Below are 19,757 nucleotides of genomic sequence, written 5' to 3'. Positions count from 1 at the left end.
CATAAAAAACGCTTCGATTGAAACTTTAACATTACGTCATTTCTACAAAATCCTCTTCAGCCGTCTCTCCGTCATCATTGATTCATGCAGCCGAAAAATGGAAGAGCGCTCAGGATGTCGCTCACGAATTTTGCAGAGCGCTATGATGGGCTGCGATCCCCCTCTGTCAAGCAGACGGGCCTCTTGGGGAACTATTTCGTCAGCGCTGTCCAGAACCATGTCGCAGTCATCTCTGTGGTATACGACATGGAAGCAATCCGAGAGGCCATCCGTGACTGCTCTTTTGCAGTAACGGTAGACGAGTCTCGTGATCTATGAGGAAGCCCTGCTGTTGCTTTCCACGTTTGTAACCGCAGTACACACGCCAAATCCAAGTGCATATGCAATTCTGTCTACATTTGACAAAAGCCAGTACTTATGCTTGTTTTTGACTCGTATATGAGAGTTCTGTCAAGATCTCCGAGTCAGGCCTTCATTTGTGCGATGCCTCTAAGCAGTTTCCTCGCTGAAGACCTGCGCGTAGGTTTTGCATGCGTTCCTGGCTTTGTCATGCATGTCCCGACAATGCTGAACTCAAAGGAAATGCGTCAAAAGTTCATGCTTTGAGCAAATCGTGAAATTTCTAACCACTGTTCGCACTATTAGGTGGTTTTCGTTTTACGAGTTCCTATGCGACGTCCTGGAATACTGGCGGCCTATTCTCGCCTTCTTGAGAAGCTCTGATGCAAATGGTGAAAAGTGCAAGAACCTCCAAAGTTGCCAGCAGCGGAGCAACCCGCAACCTTTTAAATAAAATGAAATCGTAAAACAACGCAAATGCCATATTGGCCATATTGCCGCGACACTTTCAAACCTGTATTTGTTGTTTTTTAACAGCCGCCGGAATGCGGCCTTGCAAAACCTACAAGTCAGCTTCCCTGTGAGGCAGAAGAACCTGACTCCGCGGCAATAGTTAGGTCCAGTGCATGCATGTACTACAGTCCACGCAGCTTCGGATGCAGTCCCCGTCGCACAGGCCATTGTGCGAGAACAAGTTTTCGGACATTCATGACGCGGGCATAAAGGAAGGGAGAGCACTGCCACACTGGGTGAGGAAAGGAGTTTTAGAATTGGCGACCCACGTGCGGAATGCTGTGACGAATGGGCAAGGGGTGCGGGAGTTACTCTGCCGCCAGTCGCTGTGCCAGCGCTGCTCCCAACTATTATTCCAAAGTAAGTCTATGCCGCCATTGTGCAGGAATTCCTGCCTGACAGGGAAGCTAACTTGTAGGTTTTGCAACTCGTCTATTCTGGATCGCGTATCAGTTCCGTATTCTTTGTTTGTTAATGCTCGATGTCGCGAGTCGCACCTTTATCAGTTTCGTTGTAGCGCAAGATGCACCGAGATCTGTCTCGAAGATTCTGGCCACTTGTGTGTCTTTCTACAATGTTCCAGCTTGTGCTGGTAGCTGTTTGCGACGTTATCTAGATTGTTCTGAGCAGCCTTTAAATTGAGCGTTGAGTGCGACTGGCATTCTTTGTTCGACGATCATGTTTGTTGCTATCGCCGCCGCCGAGTTCCATAGTTCTTTTGCGGGCGCAAGTCAGCATAATAAAGAGTTAATTTCAGTACAATCAAGCTTGTGTCTTCTTGGTGTCAACGGCCTTGTCACCACTACGTGACAATATTGCGCAAGCTATAGAATCAGAGGACACCCTTGTTATGTGATATGTGTATTCTTTGCTCGTTGCACATCTGGGAAGTGTCTTGACTAGATGAGTTGGCGATAAATCAACAGCGTTGATCTTGACAGCCTGCTAGACTTTGTAAAGAGGATGAATGCGCTGAGCCCACCGATATATTTCTGTCTTATGCAAAGCCGTTGCAGAACAATGGGAAGATAGCGTATCCAGTAACGCACCTAACTCCATGACAAACAATTCCACTACAACATTCTGGTTTAATGTTCGTATAGTGGATCCAAGCGTAAAGACAAATGTAAAGCGACTTCTCAAATAATGAGCCAGTCCCTTTTGTTACCAAAGGCATTGAGAAGGTGCAGGCGCTCATTTCTGAATTCTGTGAATACATCCCGAGAGAGTGGCGCCACTTGCATTTTGGTTCTCACACTCGGATAAGTGGCCTGCCTTAGCTCCTGCAGCACTTCACCTGCTGAGAATGCCGGTGTCTAATGTGAATGTTGCGAGAGCTTTTTCAAAGCTCCAACTTGAGAACAAACACAAACGGGCGCGACTTAATGAAGACAATTTAGAAAAGTATGTGTATTTATTACAACATGAGGTGATTAAGACGTGTAGGCGATAAGTTGGAAATACATGGTTCCATTCAAAAAGCGAATTGTCTAGCATGTGTCGCTCATCTGTTCCAGTCACACGTTTGCTTTTTATGTGATTTGGTTTATGCACAATATGGATCGTAATAAATATTTCCATTTCTCCTTTGTCTAACGTGTGAATTTGTTTTAGATACGCATAATGCTAATTTTCATTATGGCGATAACATTTTCTTCCAGAAGCATAGCTGTATATCTGACCAAGTGTGCACTTAATAGAAGTGCATAAAACAGACAGGCAAAAAAAGAAAGCAGCCAAAATGAACAATACATCACTTGTAGCTGTACACGGATGCCACTTTCTGGCCGAAAAAAAGACTTAATTCTTCAGCAGAAAATAGTATTAAAAAAGGAAATAAACACCGAAAAAAGTAAGCCGAATCCTCAGAAAATAAAAGCAGAAAACTCCAACCCTTATGTACCAACAATAATAGCTTGCACACTGCCCAGAACGGCGTTCACTATGATATAGGCCATTGGTCACTCGGTCGATACAGAAGGCTCGAGGCTGGAAGGGCACACACTACTACAGCGTTTTCTAACCTGCCCAGGGCGGCCCATATGCTCCTCTTCAAGGCCCTTGCTGGCAATAAAGTTTCAGGGACGCGAAATAACCGCTGTTGAAGTGCTCATGGCAACAAGCGGCAAGTCAGCATCCTCGAATGTTTCGTCAAAGTCTTCGCCTTCGGTTGCTCGCACTTTACGCGCTATGGCTTCGTCAGTGCATGGCTCTGCTATCTCATCATCGTCCGCACCAGCGAATTAATTCCAAGTGGTTTCAAGCCACAGCCAGTTGCAAGTCAATTGCCACAGATCCATTTGTGCAAGATCGCGAGGCTGTTCGGCAGCCTCCTCCGTCGTTCCTGGGCTTATAAACTCCGCGAATTAACTTTGCTAGAGGTAGAGTCTCCAAACCCGCCTCGCAAATACTCAGTAAAATCAATCTCCTCTTTTTCGAGAGATATCGAATTAATATGGACCCCAGCTCATGCGGGGAATCCGGGAAATGAGGCTGCCCACCAATACGCTCGAGAATTAGCCGGCCGAGCGGTGGCACAAAATAAGGAACCGGGACCCTTCGGTGAGCCAGCCGTATCATACCACGAACTCACTGCACATTACAAAGCACTGAGAAGAACACTTCCACCACCTCATAAAACACTGACCAGACAACAAGTAATATGGAGACAGCTAGAGACGAGGACCCTCCCCAATCCAAACTACATATCAAAATTCATAAATAAGGATATGAATCCCTTCTGCCAATTTTGCGGGGAGAAAGACAACTTCGAGCATATGATCTGGGCGTGCAAAGCATATAAGCCTCTCTCAGAACTCTTGCCTGATCCCTCTAAAGAAGCAATTGGGACAAGTTAAGGTCCAGCGATGACCCTGGCATCCAGTTAAGGCTGTCGAATGGGCCGGCGTTGCCAAAAGTCTCCACGCCTGCGGCACGCTAGCTGACTTCCCTTATTCCTCTCACTTATTGTGAACAAAGTTTCATCATCCTCAGCCGCGAAGCAATTCGCGATCCTCTCCACAGGTCCAAGAGGTCTTAAGCATTCCCACAGTCAGAGATCCGAAGTGGGTCAATGGCACCTGGCATCCACTCGATTACGTGCCGCCAATAAGAAACCTTGAGTGCGTGAATCATACCCATGTTGAATCTTGCAGGTCGAATTCGGTGGCATGAAAAGTACGGCCAACGAAGTCAGGGAAGGCTGCACGTGGTGCGCCGAACAGTTGTCGAGCGCGAGTAGGACCTTCCTATTTTCCTTCATCATGCCACTGTCGAATTGAACCACTCGGCGAACAATTTGTGCATAATCCAAGCCTTTCCGATGCGTCTCTAGCGGACAGGAACATAAGTCCCAAAGCACCGCAGATTGAGACACTTTCCGATGACAAATGACAGCTGCCTATCATTCCCATCCTGTTTGTGCACAACAGGACAGTAATGCGAAGCTTACTGTGCTTTCCACCAGCACACGTGTCTCCTTTAAATGCACTGGTTTTTGATGGCCGCATTTGATAAAAGAGCGATTTCATCTGCATTGGACATCTCCCGCCGAGCGTAGCTTGGTATCGTTAGAATGTTCTGAGAGAGCCACGCATCGATTTCATCAATGTTCACTAAGACCACTTCGGCGCCGATGGTCTTGAAAACTATTACATGGTGAGCTTTAAGCCAATGCAGCTATTCATTGCCTGAGCTGCAATCGGGAAAGCAAAGCCTCTTGCCTTGGAAAAAATCGGCGGACCACTGACGAAAATGTTTCGGGACCGGGCGTCAACAAACCCTTTAAGCAACATCTTCAACATCTCTGTAGGTTGCTTTCCGAAGGCGCTGTCTCGTCATATTGTCAGCGTTTATGCTTGCATTTAAATTCTTGTACTTGTCTTTGGCAATTGTCGAAATAGTTGACTTTGACGGAGCGTTTTTATTCACCAAGTCTCAATCTTCGCTTCCTGACCAAGTTAGCCTTCTTTGTTTCGACGTTGACAGCCTTTATTTTTGCCGTCAAGTTGAGCCTGAAGTAGTCTACCATCCCACACGGTGCATTTGCAGCCCTCGCAACTTGTGATGAAAGCGTCCACATGCGCCGAGAGCGTAACAACTGAACAAAGGAGCGATGCGTCAACTGCACACTGCCTGCTCACCGTCGTAGCACACAAGGCGGAGCGCTGATTCGGTTAGGTCTGCGCTCTGCAGTTCCAGTGCTTCGTGTTTATTGCTTTTTGAGTTGCCTGCTTTCTTTTTTTTTTCCGGAGATGGCCTGGCGAGTGGAGGAACGAGGGGAGATCGTCACGCTGCCAGTAAGGGCAAATTTTTCGACAACGGGGTCGAGTTTATGGCTGCTTCGCGTTCACTCTAACCGAGCTGCGTGGCCGGGAATGTTCGTTATATCTCAGACGTAGTGCCACTGCCATCATACAGTCGAACCCGGATATATCGAATTTTGGTTATATCGAACTCACGGAATATTCCCTTGAAAATCCTATGCAAAAGTATAGGAAAGTCGCGTCATATATCGATCTCAATTTCACCGGTCGTTCGATATATCGAACTCCGCACCACGCACTGGAAAGTGTGCCTTCCCCAAAGACGATCGTATCACCCTCGGCCGTTTGCCGCGTGACGTTTTCAAGCCACGCGCGGAAGGAATGAGAGGGGACAGTTCGGTTAGGGCAGCGTCGCGCCCATTCCTCAAAGGCACGCGCATCTGCGGTTATCGTTTCCCGCGCGCCAGTACGTGACGTTTGCAAGCCATGTGCTTGAATGAACCAGAAACAACCGTTGGGAACGAGAGGGGAAAAACGCGATAGAGCGAAGCGCAAGGGTGTGCCCATTCTTTTGCCGAGCTATCTCTCTCCTTCCTTTACCGGCCTCCGTTCGCAGTACCACGCGCTACGCATGCGCCAAGGCCCGTTTTCAGACAGAACGTCGGGCGCTTTCTCCAGCGTGTGTTGCGAACCCTCTGCGCGCGGCGGCTGACGTAGATATATGGCACCTGCGGAAGTTAAGCAGCAGATCTGTCTGTCTGTCTGTCTGTCTGTCTGTCTGTCTGTCTGTCTGTGTCTGTCTGTCTGTCTGTATCTGTTTTTTGCGAGTCGTTTGCTCTTATCGTTGTACTGTACGCGCGGCGTCGCGTAAGATATGGCGTTACGAAGCGGCTTTTTTTTTGTTTTGCGAGAGTCGTTTATCGTTGCATGCGTGAATCAAGGAAAGCGCGTGGTCAGCTGCGATCATGACACCGGCTTTTAGCATTTTTAGCTTCAAACAGCATTTGCAGCTACTTTATCACGCTTTCCAATTGTTTAAGGCAGTAGACTACGCCCGCCCCAAGCGCGGCGTGATAAATCGAACCAGGCTTGTGCAGTCAAGCCATCACGGGCAGTCAGCCAAGTTCGCTCCCCGCCGCAGCAGGAGCTATCAAAAGATAAACACGCCGCGACGTTATCGCTGCGCAGCATCTTGGCACGCTGCCAAGAAATGAGCTGTGGATGAGACAACCGAAACGGAGTGCGACATGCAAGCGATAACGCACTGAGACCTTGTTTTGAGCTGCCACAGTGGCTGGTACGGCAGAGGGAAGCAGTTCCAACAAGTTGGATATTTTTTGCTCTGTCGCTGCCGCTCGTCGCTGAGATCGCTTGCATGTGAGCGAGCTGGCCTTAACGCTTTTTTTTTCCGTATTCTCGAGTACAAAAGTGGAGGGTGGGCTCATTATGTGAGTGAGTTCATCATCATCAGCCTGACTATACCCACTGCAGGGCGAAGGCATCTCCCATATTTCTCCACTTAACCCGGAGCAAAGTGAGTTGATTACGCGACAAATACTGTATCGTTGTTTCGCATCGTAAGCGCCGTCCTAAGCCGATTTCTGTATATCGAATTATCGATATATCGAAATATTTCGCGATCCCCTTCGAGTTCGATATATCCGGATTCGACTATATATATTTTGACAGTAGTTCCAACTTCGTTAGTTATAACTCTGGCCGTTATAAGTAGGCTCGACTATTGTCTCACATGAACTTTCTCTGCAGACCACCCAGCTACCCTTATATTTGCATTACCGCAAAGGTAAACATATGTTAACCTTTTTGTAATAGCATCTGACCTACATGTTTAAAAGCAGGCAAAATGTTACATGCAGTGCGACCGGCACGAGCAAAATAGGCAGCCGCACTACACAGTGGTCAAACTAGCTAAACGGAACATGCTCCTTAATCATCATTAATATTGTTACGGGGTAGTTCAGCTTGTAGCAGAGGGCGGACACCGAAGACAAGGCTTTCCAACGGACGTTCTCTGTAGGCACCAGCCGACGCTGTTGAACGTCGTCTTCTCTCCAACACTCACGGGAGTCTTCTTCTTCTTTCCTTATGCGTTGCACCGCCTAATGTCACACTACCCCGGCGGCTGAAAAGCACCGTCCCGGTGCGTACTAGCGTCCAAACCAGGGTCCATGTAGTACGGTTTTAGGCGTGCAACATGGACCGTCTCGGTGCGTGGTGTAGAGGCATGGCGGACGGGATGCAAGGGCGCAATTTCGTATGTCACTGGTGTCACTTGTCGTAAAATACGGTAGGGTCCTGTATACCGGGGCAAAAGTTTTTCCGAGAGGCCAACGCGGCGAGCTGGAGTCCAGAGCAGCACGAGAGAGCCGCAAGAATACTCGGTGTTGCGATGACAGGAATCATAGCGACGTTTCTGGGAGTGCTGAGAGGCTGCGAGTCGGTTGCGAGCAACGCGGGCAGCATCAGCTCTGGCTATGGCGTCACGAGCATATGAGCTGGCAGTGGTGACAGACGGGAGCAGGCTGTCAAAAGGAAGCAGAGGTTCACGGCCGTATAAAAGATAGAAGGGGGAGTAGCAGGTAGTGTCGTGACGCGACGAATTGTAAGCGAATGTCACAAATGGCAGCGTTGTCCCAGTCGCGGTGGTCATCAGAAACGTACATAGACAACATGTCAGTCAGTGTCCGGTTAAGGCGTTCGGTAAGCCCGTTCGTCTGTGGATGGTAGGCAGTCGTGAAAGAATGACGAACGTTGCACAGCCGTAGGATCTCGTCGACTATACGAGCCAGAAAGCAACGGCCACGGTCGGTGAGCAGTTGGCGGGGAGCTCCATGGACGAGTATAACGTCGTTCAGGAGGAAAGCAGCGACATCAGTTGCACAACTGGTTGGTATTGCTCGTGTGACCGCGTAGCGTGTGGTGTAATCAGTGGCCACCGCAATCCATTTGTTCCCCGATGCGGACAGTGGAAAAGGCCCTAGAAGATCCAGACCCACTCGAGAAAATGGGTCTATGGGGATGTCGATTGGCTGCAGAAGTCCAGCTGGTAAATGTGATGGCTTTTTCCGGCGTTGACAGCGGTCACAAGCAGCTACGTAACGGCGGACTGCGCGATATAGGCCTGGCCAAAAGAACCGACGACGCACACTGTCGTATGTGCGAGAGACGCCTAAATGACCCGCTGTAGGAACGTCGTGAAGCTGTTGAAGGACGGCTGAGCGTAGGTGCTGAGGGACTACTAGTAGAAGGTCGGGGCCATCAGGTCGCATATTGTGCCGGTATAAGGTGCCGTCGTGGAGCACAAACGAAGGGAAGGGTCATCGCGATCGGCGCTGAGGCGATTGATAATTTCGCGAAGCTGAGGGTCCTGGCGTTGCTCATGGCGAATGTTGGAGAAATCAGAAATAGAGAGCACGCAAGCGTCATTGTCACATTCAGGTTGGCTTGGCGGGTCGACTGGATGACGGGACAAGCAATCGGCGTCTCGATGCAACTGGCCAGACTTATAAACTACTGAAAAATTGTACTCCTGAAGGCGCAAGGCCCAACGTCCAAGGCGGCCAGTAGGGTCTTTGAGTGTAGAAAGGCAACACAGTGCGTGGTGGTCAGTGACTACTGTGAATGGCCGCCCATACAAGTAAGGGCGGAACTTTGTAATGGCCCAAACTAGGGCTAAGCACTCACGTTCAGTGATTGAATAATTTTGTTCGGCCGCAGAGAGGAGTCGGCTAGCATAGGCGATGACGCGGGGTAACCCGAGCTGACGTTGTGCGAGAACGGCACCAATTCCATGACCACTTGCGTCGGTGCGTACTTCTGTGGGCGCTGACGGATTGAAGTGAGCCAACACTGGCGGACCGGTGAGGTGGGCAATAAGAGCGACGAAGGCGGCCGATTGTTCGTGGCCCCAGGTAAAGGAGACCTCTTTTTTCAGAAGCTGCGTGAGCGGACGGGCTATTTCTGCGAAGTTTGGTACAAATCGCCGGAAATATGAGCAAAGTCCGAGGAAGCTACGCACGTCGCTGCTAGATTTCGGTTTAGGGAAATTCCTTACAGCGCGAATTTTGTCGGGATCCGGCTGGATGCCATGGGTGTTGACTAAATGTCCTAGGACTTTGAGTTCTCGGCGACCAAAGGTACTCTTCTTGGAGTTCAACTGAAGGCCAGCTCGTCGGAAGACGCCAAGAATAGCCGAAACACGATGGAGGTGGCCTTCAGATGTTGATGAAAATACGATGACATCATCGAGGTAGCACAGACATGTGGTCCATTTGAGCCCGCGTAATAGGGAGTCCATCATACGCTCGAATGTCGCAGGGGCATTACATAAGCCGAAAGGCATCACCTTGAATTGGTAGAGGCCATCCGGGGTGACAAAAGCCGTCTTTTCACGATCTCTTTCGTCAACAGAGATCTGCCAATATCCAGAACGGAGATCGATGGAGGAGAAGTAGTTAGCACCATTCAGGCAGTCGAGAGCGTCATCGATCCTTGGAAGAGGGTACACGTCTTTCTTAGTTATCTTGTTTAGGTGTCGATAATCAACGCAAAACCTCCAGCTGTTGTCTTTCTTTTTGACGAGTACTACCGGAGACGCCCAGGGGCTGCTCGACGGCTCAATAATGTTGCTTGCCAACATTTTCTCTACTTCTTCCTGAATGATCCTGCGTTCGGAAAGAGCAACTCTGTAAGGCCGTCGATGAATAGGTCGGGCATCTCCAGTATCAATACGATGTGTGACGACGGACGTTTGGCCCAGGGATCCGTGACCGAAATCAAAAATGTCGCTGAATGACCGCAAAAGACCGGCAAGGGCGCTGGCATATTCGGGACGCAGGTCAGAGGCAACCATGGCTGAGATGCGGTCCTCCGGACTATGTGATGGGACAGGTTGTGCAGGTACGTCGGCGTGACGGTCGGACAGCACTGCAGAAATGGCAAAGCTGGACAAAGGCGACAGTTCGGCAAGGAAAATGCCCTCCGGTAGAACTTGTGAAGACATGCTGAAGTTGAGTACGGGAATGTAGGTGAGGTTATTCTCGACGTGTACGAGGTAGGACGATGTTACGGTGTAGAGTGACGTCGGTGATGGGGTTGACAACGTAGTCGCCGTCAGGAAGGGAGGGAAAAGGTGACATGGACACGTATACTGCCGCCTCGGGAGGTAGGCGAGTAAATGTACTGGAGCGGAGGCGAGGCTGGGATTGGTCAGCACTGGGGTCGTGAACACAATAGGGCAGGGCTAGGCGCAGAAGTCCGGCGGAACAGTCAATGAGAGCGGAATGGGCTGTTAAAAAGTCTAGGCCTAAAATCACGTCTTGAGGACAAGTATTAAGGACGGCGAAGAGCACAGGGACATGATGGCCGGCGATGCTAACGCGTGCAGTGCACATTCCGATGATGGCAGCAGTTTTTCCATCAGCAACGCGAACTGTAGAGGTGTTAGCGGGCGTAAGAACTTTTTTGAGGCGCTGGCGGAACGACGAACTAAGAACTGAAATATGGGCTCCAGTGTCAATGAGAGCGGGCACAGGGACTTGATCTACGAGGACATTGATCAGGTTGCGGCGTGGTGCGATGGTCGAAACACAGTTGGCTGTCCGGGTTGGTAACGCAGCGTCACGTCCGGGCGCTGCGTTGCCTAGTTTCCCGAGTAGGTGCCTTGGTATACGTTGGGGACAAGCTGCGGCGACGAGTAGGTGATCGGGAATGGTGGGCTTGAGGCGATGGAGAACGGCTAGGACGACGGTCTTGCTCTGTGTTCTCAGTACGAAGATGTGCTGGGGTGAAAGAAACGCGTCGTGGTGCATAATAGTTATGGCGGACAGGGCTGTAATAGGGCTGAGAGGGGGGAGCCGGACGGCTACGGCAATAGCGGGATGTATGGCCAGCTCGACAGCAGACGAAGCAAATAGGCCTATCGTCAGATGTGCGCCACTCCGCAGGATTGCGGGTAGGGTAGCGCGGTGTGTAGGGCGGGGTTGTGGCAGCAGCAGCAACCACTGGGATTGGCTGTGGTGCAGGGGGTGGTGGGGCAGGATTTGAAACGAGGCCCACATTAGCGAATTCTTGGCGGACAACAGCCTGTATCATAACTATTGTTGCCTGTGCAGGAGGTGACGTATGTGTAAAAGGAGTCAAGGCCTCGATTTCTCTGCGGACGATGGTAGTGAGGTTATTCTGACTTGAAGGCTGCTGTAACGTGGGCAAGTCGTCACATGAGGATGTAGTCGCCGTGAGGACGATGCGGCGCTGCTTCGCCTGATCGAAACGGCGACAGACTTGCAGGACTGAGTCCACCGTAGAGCAGTCTTTGCAGAGAAGTATATTGAATGCGTCATCAGCGACACCCTTAAGTATATGGCCCACTTTATCATCTTCGGTCATGGAGGTATTCACCTTTCGACACAATGCGAGAACGTCCTGTATGTAGGCTAGGTATGACTCGGTTGACGATTGAGCCCGAGTAGCCAGGTCTTTTTTGGCTGCCAGGGCTCGCCCAATAGGTTTGCCGAATAAGTCCTGCAGTTTTTGTTTGCAGATGTCCCACGTAGGCATCTCCTGTTCGTGATTGGTAAACCAGGTCTTCGCCGTTCCCGCCAGATAGAAGATGATGTTTGCAAGCATTATGCTAGCATCCCAGCGGTTATTCTTGCTGCACCTTTCATATTCGTCGAGCCAATCTTCAACGTCCTTGTTGTCTTCGCCGTTAAAGACAGGCGGATAACGGATTTTGGTTAAAACCATGGGGGCAGCTGGAGTTTCCATAGCGGGCGATGCGTCCTGGGATGCCATGCTTACTATGGTAGTCGGTGGGGTGAGCTCAGGGAGATGACGTCCACTGCGCAAATCCAGGTTTCTGGCGTGAAAGTACGAGGAGCTGTGGCAAGGGGAATCGAAAGTACCTCCACCAAGGTGTTACGGGGTAGTTCAGCTTGTAGCAGAGGGCGGACACCGAAGACAAGGCTTTCCAACGGACGTTCTCTGTAGGCACCAGCCGACGCTGTTGAACGTCGTCTTCTCTCCAACACTCACGAGTGTCTTCTTCTTTCCTTATGCGTATGCGTTCTTCTTCTTTCCTTATGCGTTGCACCGCCTAATGTAACAATATAAACAGCGCGAACACAAAGACAAAGGACAAGATAAAAAAAAGCCACATAGTACAAGCGCTGACTCACAACTATGCCTAAGCCCTTTACTCCAAGACCCAGGAAAAACAAACATGAAGAAAACGAAACAGTCACGTGAAACAACCCCTGGGTTCACCTGCTGCACAAAAAATCACTTAAATAGGACACCTCTTTGCTTGAAAGAGCAAGAGAAGTCTTGCTGACACACTTATTGTCCGTTGAAATAAAATATGATTCCACTATCTCTCTCGTTATCTTCTCTTCGTGGCAATACAAAATCCTGACCTTGTCAAACTTAGGAGTGCACTTCTCCTTCTTCAGTATTTCACATGATAGGCAATGTGATACCAGAAACGTTTTGTCCTTTCCACTTCCCAAGTTGTTCCGATGTTCCTGTAGTCTCTTATTAATACATCGTTCTGTTTGTCCTATATAACTGGCTCCACAAGAGAGTGGAAGCCTGTACACACCTGTCTTGCATCCAACATATGGGTTTCTATGTTTCACCCCACATTCTTGCTTCTTCGCTTCTTTCCCTTTGAATAGCCGGGCAGATCCTCCATCTTGAGCGGGGCGGTAAATGCGACGTCAACACCATACCTCTTGCCTACATTTTTGAGGCCATGCGAAATTCTGTGCACATACGGTACCACTGCAACCTTCCTCTTCCTCTCACCCATGCTAGGCAGGGATTTCAGTATGTGCGTTCTTTTAAGGCTCTTCAGTACCCGGCAACTGGCCTCAATAATAACCGACTCCCGATAACCGGCCTTTGCAATTCTTGTCACTTGTCTTTCAAAACTCTTGCCCATGCCGTGGTAACAAGATTTCTTCAACGCATTTAATAAGCATGTGTTAATCATCCCATTAACACATGCTTATTAAATGCGTTGGTTATGGTTATTAAATACATGGTTATTAAATAACCGGACGCGATATTCGGAGGTCGTGGGTTCGGTTCCCACCATCGGCACGTTGTTTTTTCTGCTACTTTGTCTTTAATTATCTTCCCTTAAGCAAGACTACATGACTAATTTCTTTGATTATCCAAGTAAACATTAAAAAAAAAAAGAAAGGACATAAAGTAACATCCCCTACGCTTTCCTTGGCCTCGCCGACTGTTGGCTTCTTTCCTTCATGTATTATAACGAGCACCCTCATTTCCCCTTAATTGATCTGCTTGTAAGTTTGACAAGGTTAGGATTTTGTATCGCCACAAAGAGAAGATGACGAGAGAGATAGTGGAATCATATTTTATTTCAACGGACAATAAGTGTGTCAGCAAGACTTCTCTTGCTCTTTCAAGCAAAGAGGTGTCTTATTTAAGTGATTTTTGTGCAGCAGGTGAACCCAGGGATTGTTTCATGTGACTGTTTCGTTTTCTTCATGTTTGTTTTTTCTGGGCCTTGGAGTAAAGGGCTTAGGCATAGTTGTAAGTCAGCACTTGTACTGTGGCTTTCTTTTATCTTGTGCTTTGTCTTCGTGTTTGCGCTGTTTATATTAATAATGAATAAGTACCAACTCGCCCAACAAAGTATCTTAGTATGCTCCTTAATGTCTGTAATGACAGCCACGTGAATAAATGCACTCACAATGCACATTCACCTTTACACGTTTTACTGCACTTTGCACATCTGCCTGACAACCTTGCACACAGCATGTGTGCAGGAACAGAAAATGAATTTAGTACCAAAACCCAGTTCTTGCATCGAAATGCACTACCTTTCACAAGTGTCCGTCAGACAAAACTCTCGTCACAGCCAGATGCCTCAAGCGCAGAGCCGTGTTGATAATGCCCTCATTGCATCCATTCCATTGCTCAGCAGCCCAATGAGTAGACATGCTGACAGCACAGGACACTTTGGTCGGCTCATCAACAAATGCTAATAGAGCTTTACGTCTAAATCCAAATGCACTTTGCAATCTTAAAACATTACCAAGAAGTGACGTCAATGACCTGCACATATTTGTGTGAAATGAAACAAATGCAAACAACTACTCTATGATCAAAGTCATAGGCAGAAACGAACATCTCATAAGGTGTGATGAAACAAAAAGCAGCTTCAGAAAGATGCACACAAGACATGGTATGGCACAAAACAACCTAGGGGCTTACACTAACAGCAAGTGGTAAACTAAATGAATGGCAGAGACTTGTGATTACACAGTGTTTTCCAAAAATGCAAAGTACACAGAACAAGAAAACTTAGTCCAGCTGTGAAAGATGCCATATCAATCAGGATTAGCCTTGACAAATTCTACTATTAACATATCTAACATATCTCTAACTGCCATGTTTAATTATGAAGAGCACTGCTGAAGCAAGTACCAGATAAACAGCAGCACACAAATGCTTTTTCCACAATATGTGAAGACACCAATGATAACACTCTTAAGGAATGGCTATATTTTTCTACAAAAGTGTCCTGAAAACTTTCAAAGTAAATGTCTTCATGGTGACATCTCAAGAAAGTAAATTTTTTGTTAATTCACGATTAGATGAGACAATGCAACTCTAGAATGCACAGAAAAAGTTCAAAGCTACTCTGATCAAACGGCACGGAAGAAGATATACATGAAATTTGCTTTCATCAGCTGATTTTCAACAAACCTGCTCACAAGTGTTAGCTGAGTCCATTCATTACACTCTACTGCATTCCCCAGTACACACTGCTAGTGCAGTCCTCCAATGGACCAGTTTAAAGTTACCATATAATAACCATGCCTGTAAAAAGAGCAATCATGAATAGAAGTAGTATTTCACAATGAGATGTAGCTTACAAAATTGGAAACAGTTGATTTACATTTGAAGGCACAAAGCAGGGGTTCAATATGCACACTACTGCAATAAGTGGCATGACAGAGCAACAGTGTTGTGTAACACTCACATTACAAATGCTAAGAGAGAGCTGTTGTAGAAAGTTGACCGAAAATTGTCTTTATAAAACTCTCAAACAAGCTTCACTTCAGCATTTCTTGACACAAACAAGCATCAGTCTATAAGCATCTTGCATAAGTGGTTCACTTCATAGCATGCAAAAACCTTCCCATAAAATAAATGCAGAAAAATTTAACAGAACCCGAGTCATGTCATGGTGTCCTTGAACACAAATGAAAAATGACAAAGTAGGCAACAAAGGAGAACAGTGACGAGGAGTCATCGCCATCAAGTTACCAGATAACACTGAAAGCGCATATACCCTGTGCCCTCCCACCTGAGAACACACGTTCAGAAGAAAGGCATTAAGGCTGGTTCACACTGGCGACTCGCGGAGGTCGCGTGACACAATTCGTCACGGAGGGGGCGATTATTCACAGAGGGCTAGCAGACCGATTTCTTGCGACGCGACTCCAAGACGCAGAAATCCTCAGCCAATCCGCGGTGCTTCTGCCTCCTTCCTACGGCGGAAAAATTCAAAATTGCCTGCGCGCGTGTGCACGACTTGCTGCGCACGCATTTTTTGGACACACATGTCAACGATCACTGGAAGAGTGAAGCGTATTAATTCGCGTTTGTACTCGTGTTCTTCATTATGTGCTCGACGCTGGGGCGAGGCGATTTTGGGATCTTTTATTTTCCAAGGCCGCAAACAACGGTGCACACACCACCGGCGCTTCCGGCTTCATCGAACTAGGGTGCTTTTGTCTTCCGAAACAGCCCTAAACATGGACATAACCATAAGATATTCTTCCTCGCTGATAATTGCACATATCCATACCCGAAAAAAGGCCGAACTGATCTACCCCGAGCGTGGTAGCAGAAGCCAAAAAGGCACAAAAGTTGGATATTCGTTCAAACCTCGTTCAGAGGGGGGCTTGTCATGAAGCGAGTCGCACACCGGTGTAAACATTCGGTGTCGATTGGCGCATGTTGCGGGTCTCCCCATTTGTGACGAATCGAGCCGCGCGACCTCCGCGAATTGCCAGTGTGAACCAGCCTTTAGGGGCACAGACCGTTGATGACTTAAAGTGTTTAGATATAGAAACCACACAGTGCTACTCAAAAAAATTTGCCCGTTCTTTACTTCACATGGAACATTTAATTGCATTGGCCCTCCTTTGCAAGTGTGAGCTTGCTTTTGCAGAATGAAATGCCAGACATTTGGGACTGTTCATTTTTCCTGCACTTCCTTTCAGAATAACTTCAAACAAAGGAAAATACCTGCTTGCATGTGTTCAGCCCCTCAATAGTATTAGTCAAACAGAGGTGAGCGTCCTGTACATGCAAGAGTATTGGACAAAATAAAGGCATGACAGCAGCAATGTCGTGAACACTGTAACACACTCATTTGTACAAAAAAAGGCTGCAGAGCAGCTGACCGTAGATGGCTGTCTATAATATTGTTCTTCCCATTTTTACTCCCACCGCCAGCTTATTAAATTGGTTGCCTTGCAGCACCTACAACAATGTCGCTCGGGACAAACACAGAAATACAGCATGGGTCAAACTTCATGCATCAGAACAGCAAAGAGAAGGAAGATAAACAAAATGTAGCCATTTTTTTTCTTCTCTAGACTAATACTTCCCTCAACTGTTAAGGATCCTCCACCACAACTCCTTCTACCGATAAGCCAGGCTGTAGTAAAAAAAAAAGCAGCTGTTCAGAAGAGTGAAAGCTCACCTGGCATCAGCTAAGCAGAGAATAAATTCACAACATTTGTCATGCATACAGCATTGTGCACATGGCTAGGACACAGTGGTCAAACAGCACAAGGGTGCCAACCAATCAGGAGCTCACACAGCTCTGATTTCAGATTCGGTTACTGACTTTGGTATGGTAATGTTGGCTACTAAATTGGCAAAGCATGAGAACTAGCCAATTAGAGACCATACCATTGGAGAACAGCTCCACAAGTTCACTTCCCCAAGTATTTTTCTGCAAGGCCAAGTCTGGTACAAGTACTTCTTGTAAAGGTAGAGATGAACACAAAACAACTACCTGGTGACACAATGCTGTAGTTCTATTACAAAACTGACAATGAACTGAAGCCAGAAAAATAAAGTTGTAGTCAAGATAGAACTGCCAACAAAATGGCCACACCTTTCTTCTTGTGGCACCCTCTGTCATTACCTGCACAACATCAACAAGAGGGGGCCATAAAAGCCCATCCAACCAAAATGCAGACCTGGTCAAGGGACTGTTGAAATACATGCATGAAGTGACTGCATAATGCCTCAAGCAAAAGTGAAATGCACAGTGCAAAAAGCAACGCTAAGGGTGGCATTCAAGGCAGACAGGAGAAAATCCTCTTTCTCGAGACAATGAAAGTGGCAGAGTAGCAGCCGGCACATGAATCTCAAGGCAGCATTCTCAGGTAGGCTGTGTCCAGATTGTTCCAAGTGGCACTTTTCTTCTTTCTCTGACACACATTAAATCTAATTGAAACCAATTTTCCAGATGAAATGGCATTTCAATGGCTTACTGCTCTTGCACGCATTCTTTTGAAGGGCCATGACATATGCATAGCACCCTAAGCACTACTACTGGCAATACACAGTTTTGGTTAGTACTGCCTGTCCAAAGTAGGCGCAGGCATCCTTTTTTTTTTCCATAGAGGTAGTTCCTCAAAACCTGCATTGTTGTGTATACTTGTCAAAAGCATGCCAGCTTTTTTGGTAATCCAAGTCAGTGCAGCGTGCCCCTGGGGTGCACCTGGTGTAGCAAGGTTCACTTTCCCCAGTTCATTGTCTACACCATTTACACAGCCAACTCCATCTACTCTGTTTATGCTGCAGGAGCCCTTACAACCCCCCACCCCCTCCCTGGAGAGGCCTGGGCAACAGCATGATCAGCAGATTCTGGACAATGACTAAGTGGAAATAAAATTACTCAGATATCTTGCACGATAGCTCTGAGACAATGACTACAGCTGGTGGTTCTTAGCAGAAAAGCAGGTCTATTAGCACCCACACTTAACTACCAACTACCACTGATATCTCTTCTTCCTGCTCCCCTGTAGTACTAAGACAGCTCTTGTGTGCTGACCTAATGCACAAAACTGCAACTATGCTGCTGACAACCCCGCATTCTCTTGCCAAGCAGCTATATTTGGCAATCGTTATAGCTTGTTACACCTCATCATGGCCCCCATTTTTATTAATTTATATTCATCCCTTGCTTTGGGCTATCCTTCTCCAGAATGCTATCTTCCATGCGCTGGTTTTGTCACATGTGTGCCATCAACAGCAGAAACTGCTCACAAGAACATGGTGCTTCAACAAGAAAAATCACTTCCAGCCAACACCAGCGCCATTGGCAACACTCACTTTGACATAAGCTACACTGCAAAGTATCATAACATACAACAGAAGAAAACCAGCGCCACATTGCCTGCCATGCTGCCTTCATCCAGGCACGTACGCCAATGACTGAGCAAGCATCACTGGATTTTGTATCACAGCAGCAATGCTCTCTTGCTTCCTGGCCCAAATGCCAGACACAACAGCACCAGCAGTCCACATAAGTATGGCCACTACTGGTATGCCCACCTCATGCACTGGTATCGTGAGTTAACAGCACAGGCCTGATTCAATTCATCGGCAAACAGCTTCACACTTAGCCAGTCGCACAATGGTCGCAAAGGAAGGTACAGATGACAGGAGCCAAGTGCGTTTTGATCGATGACCTGCCACCTTTACTGCAAAACCTCATGGCCCAACCAATCTACAGTCGACACAGCCCCAGGCAATGGAAGCCAGTGGACGCCAGCTTGCTTCAGTGTCTCGTTGCATGGCCAAGGGTACAAATTATAAGCTCGTGACAGGGAACGGTTTTCCCAGCCTGGCCACTTCATCATTGGACATTGCGTCGTACGGTCCCGGCTTTCGGATTTGTCGCCTGTAGGCCCGTGGTGGAGGTGTGCGCCGCCGCCTACGGCGCATAATGTAGAAAAACCCGAGGCAGCAAATCACGAGGGAGGCAAGCACGGCAAGACAGACACTGAGGATGATGATCCATGGTGGAGGCGCAGTGCCTGAAGAAAAAAGAAAAGAAAGAAAGAAACAGGCAAAGGTAAACAGGGGGCTGGAGACCTTGACAACATGAGTTCCACAAGAACCATGTGCCATGTGTCAAACAGTTCATGAACCAATTTGTAAATTGTAGATTGTGGGATTCAACATTCCGAAGTGGATATGAAAGGCCACTTGAATCTCTTTGCAGTGGCCACATTTCAGTACAGGCAAAAATGTGAAAGGCACCTATGTGCCGGGAGATGCCAGCATGCACTGAACATCACATGGGCTAAATTTTCCTTTCAAGATTTCATGAATGAATTTTGGGCACAATGATAGCTAAGACTGGAATTTTCCTGAGAAGTTTACTACATTAATAACTTTTCTATGTTCAAACATCACATGGAGCTAGGTATGCTAATGCAGTGCTTTCAACAAGCACCAGAAAGAAAGAGCCTGCAGTTACTTTCCAAATGGTTGCTGAATTAAATAGCTTCTGAAAATGAATACTTCACTACCAACCTCGTCCAAAAA

The 19,757-nt window shown here is 47.7% G+C and overlaps 1 protein-coding gene across 10 annotated transcripts in view; it reads right to left on the bottom strand.

Annotated features, from left to right (window-relative positions):
• Positions 1-13,868: 13,868 nt before the first annotated feature.
• The window catches only part of LOC146180296 (P-selectin-like), a 103,493-nt gene continuing 97,604 nt past the window's right edge, over positions 13,869-19,757 (bottom strand). For all 10 annotated transcript variants that reach the window (XM_084579519.1, XM_084579521.1, XM_084579526.1 and 7 more), the window contains one exon: positions 13,869-19,243. In XM_084579519.1, the coding sequence (XP_084435645.1) occupies positions 19,017-19,243 (227 nt within the window). In that variant the 3' untranslated portion in view covers positions 13,869-19,016. The remainder of the gene's footprint in view (positions 19,244-19,757) is intronic.

The sequence above is a fragment of the Amblyomma maculatum genome, chromosome 9, assembly GCF_055883805.1.
Source record: "Amblyomma maculatum isolate TAMU_Amacu chromosome 9, ASM5588380v1, whole genome shotgun sequence".
Classification (NCBI taxonomy): domain Eukaryota; kingdom Metazoa; phylum Arthropoda; class Arachnida; order Ixodida; family Ixodidae; genus Amblyomma; species Amblyomma maculatum.
Note: the sequence above shows the minus strand (reverse complement) of the source record. Positions and strands in the feature narration are given on the sequence as shown.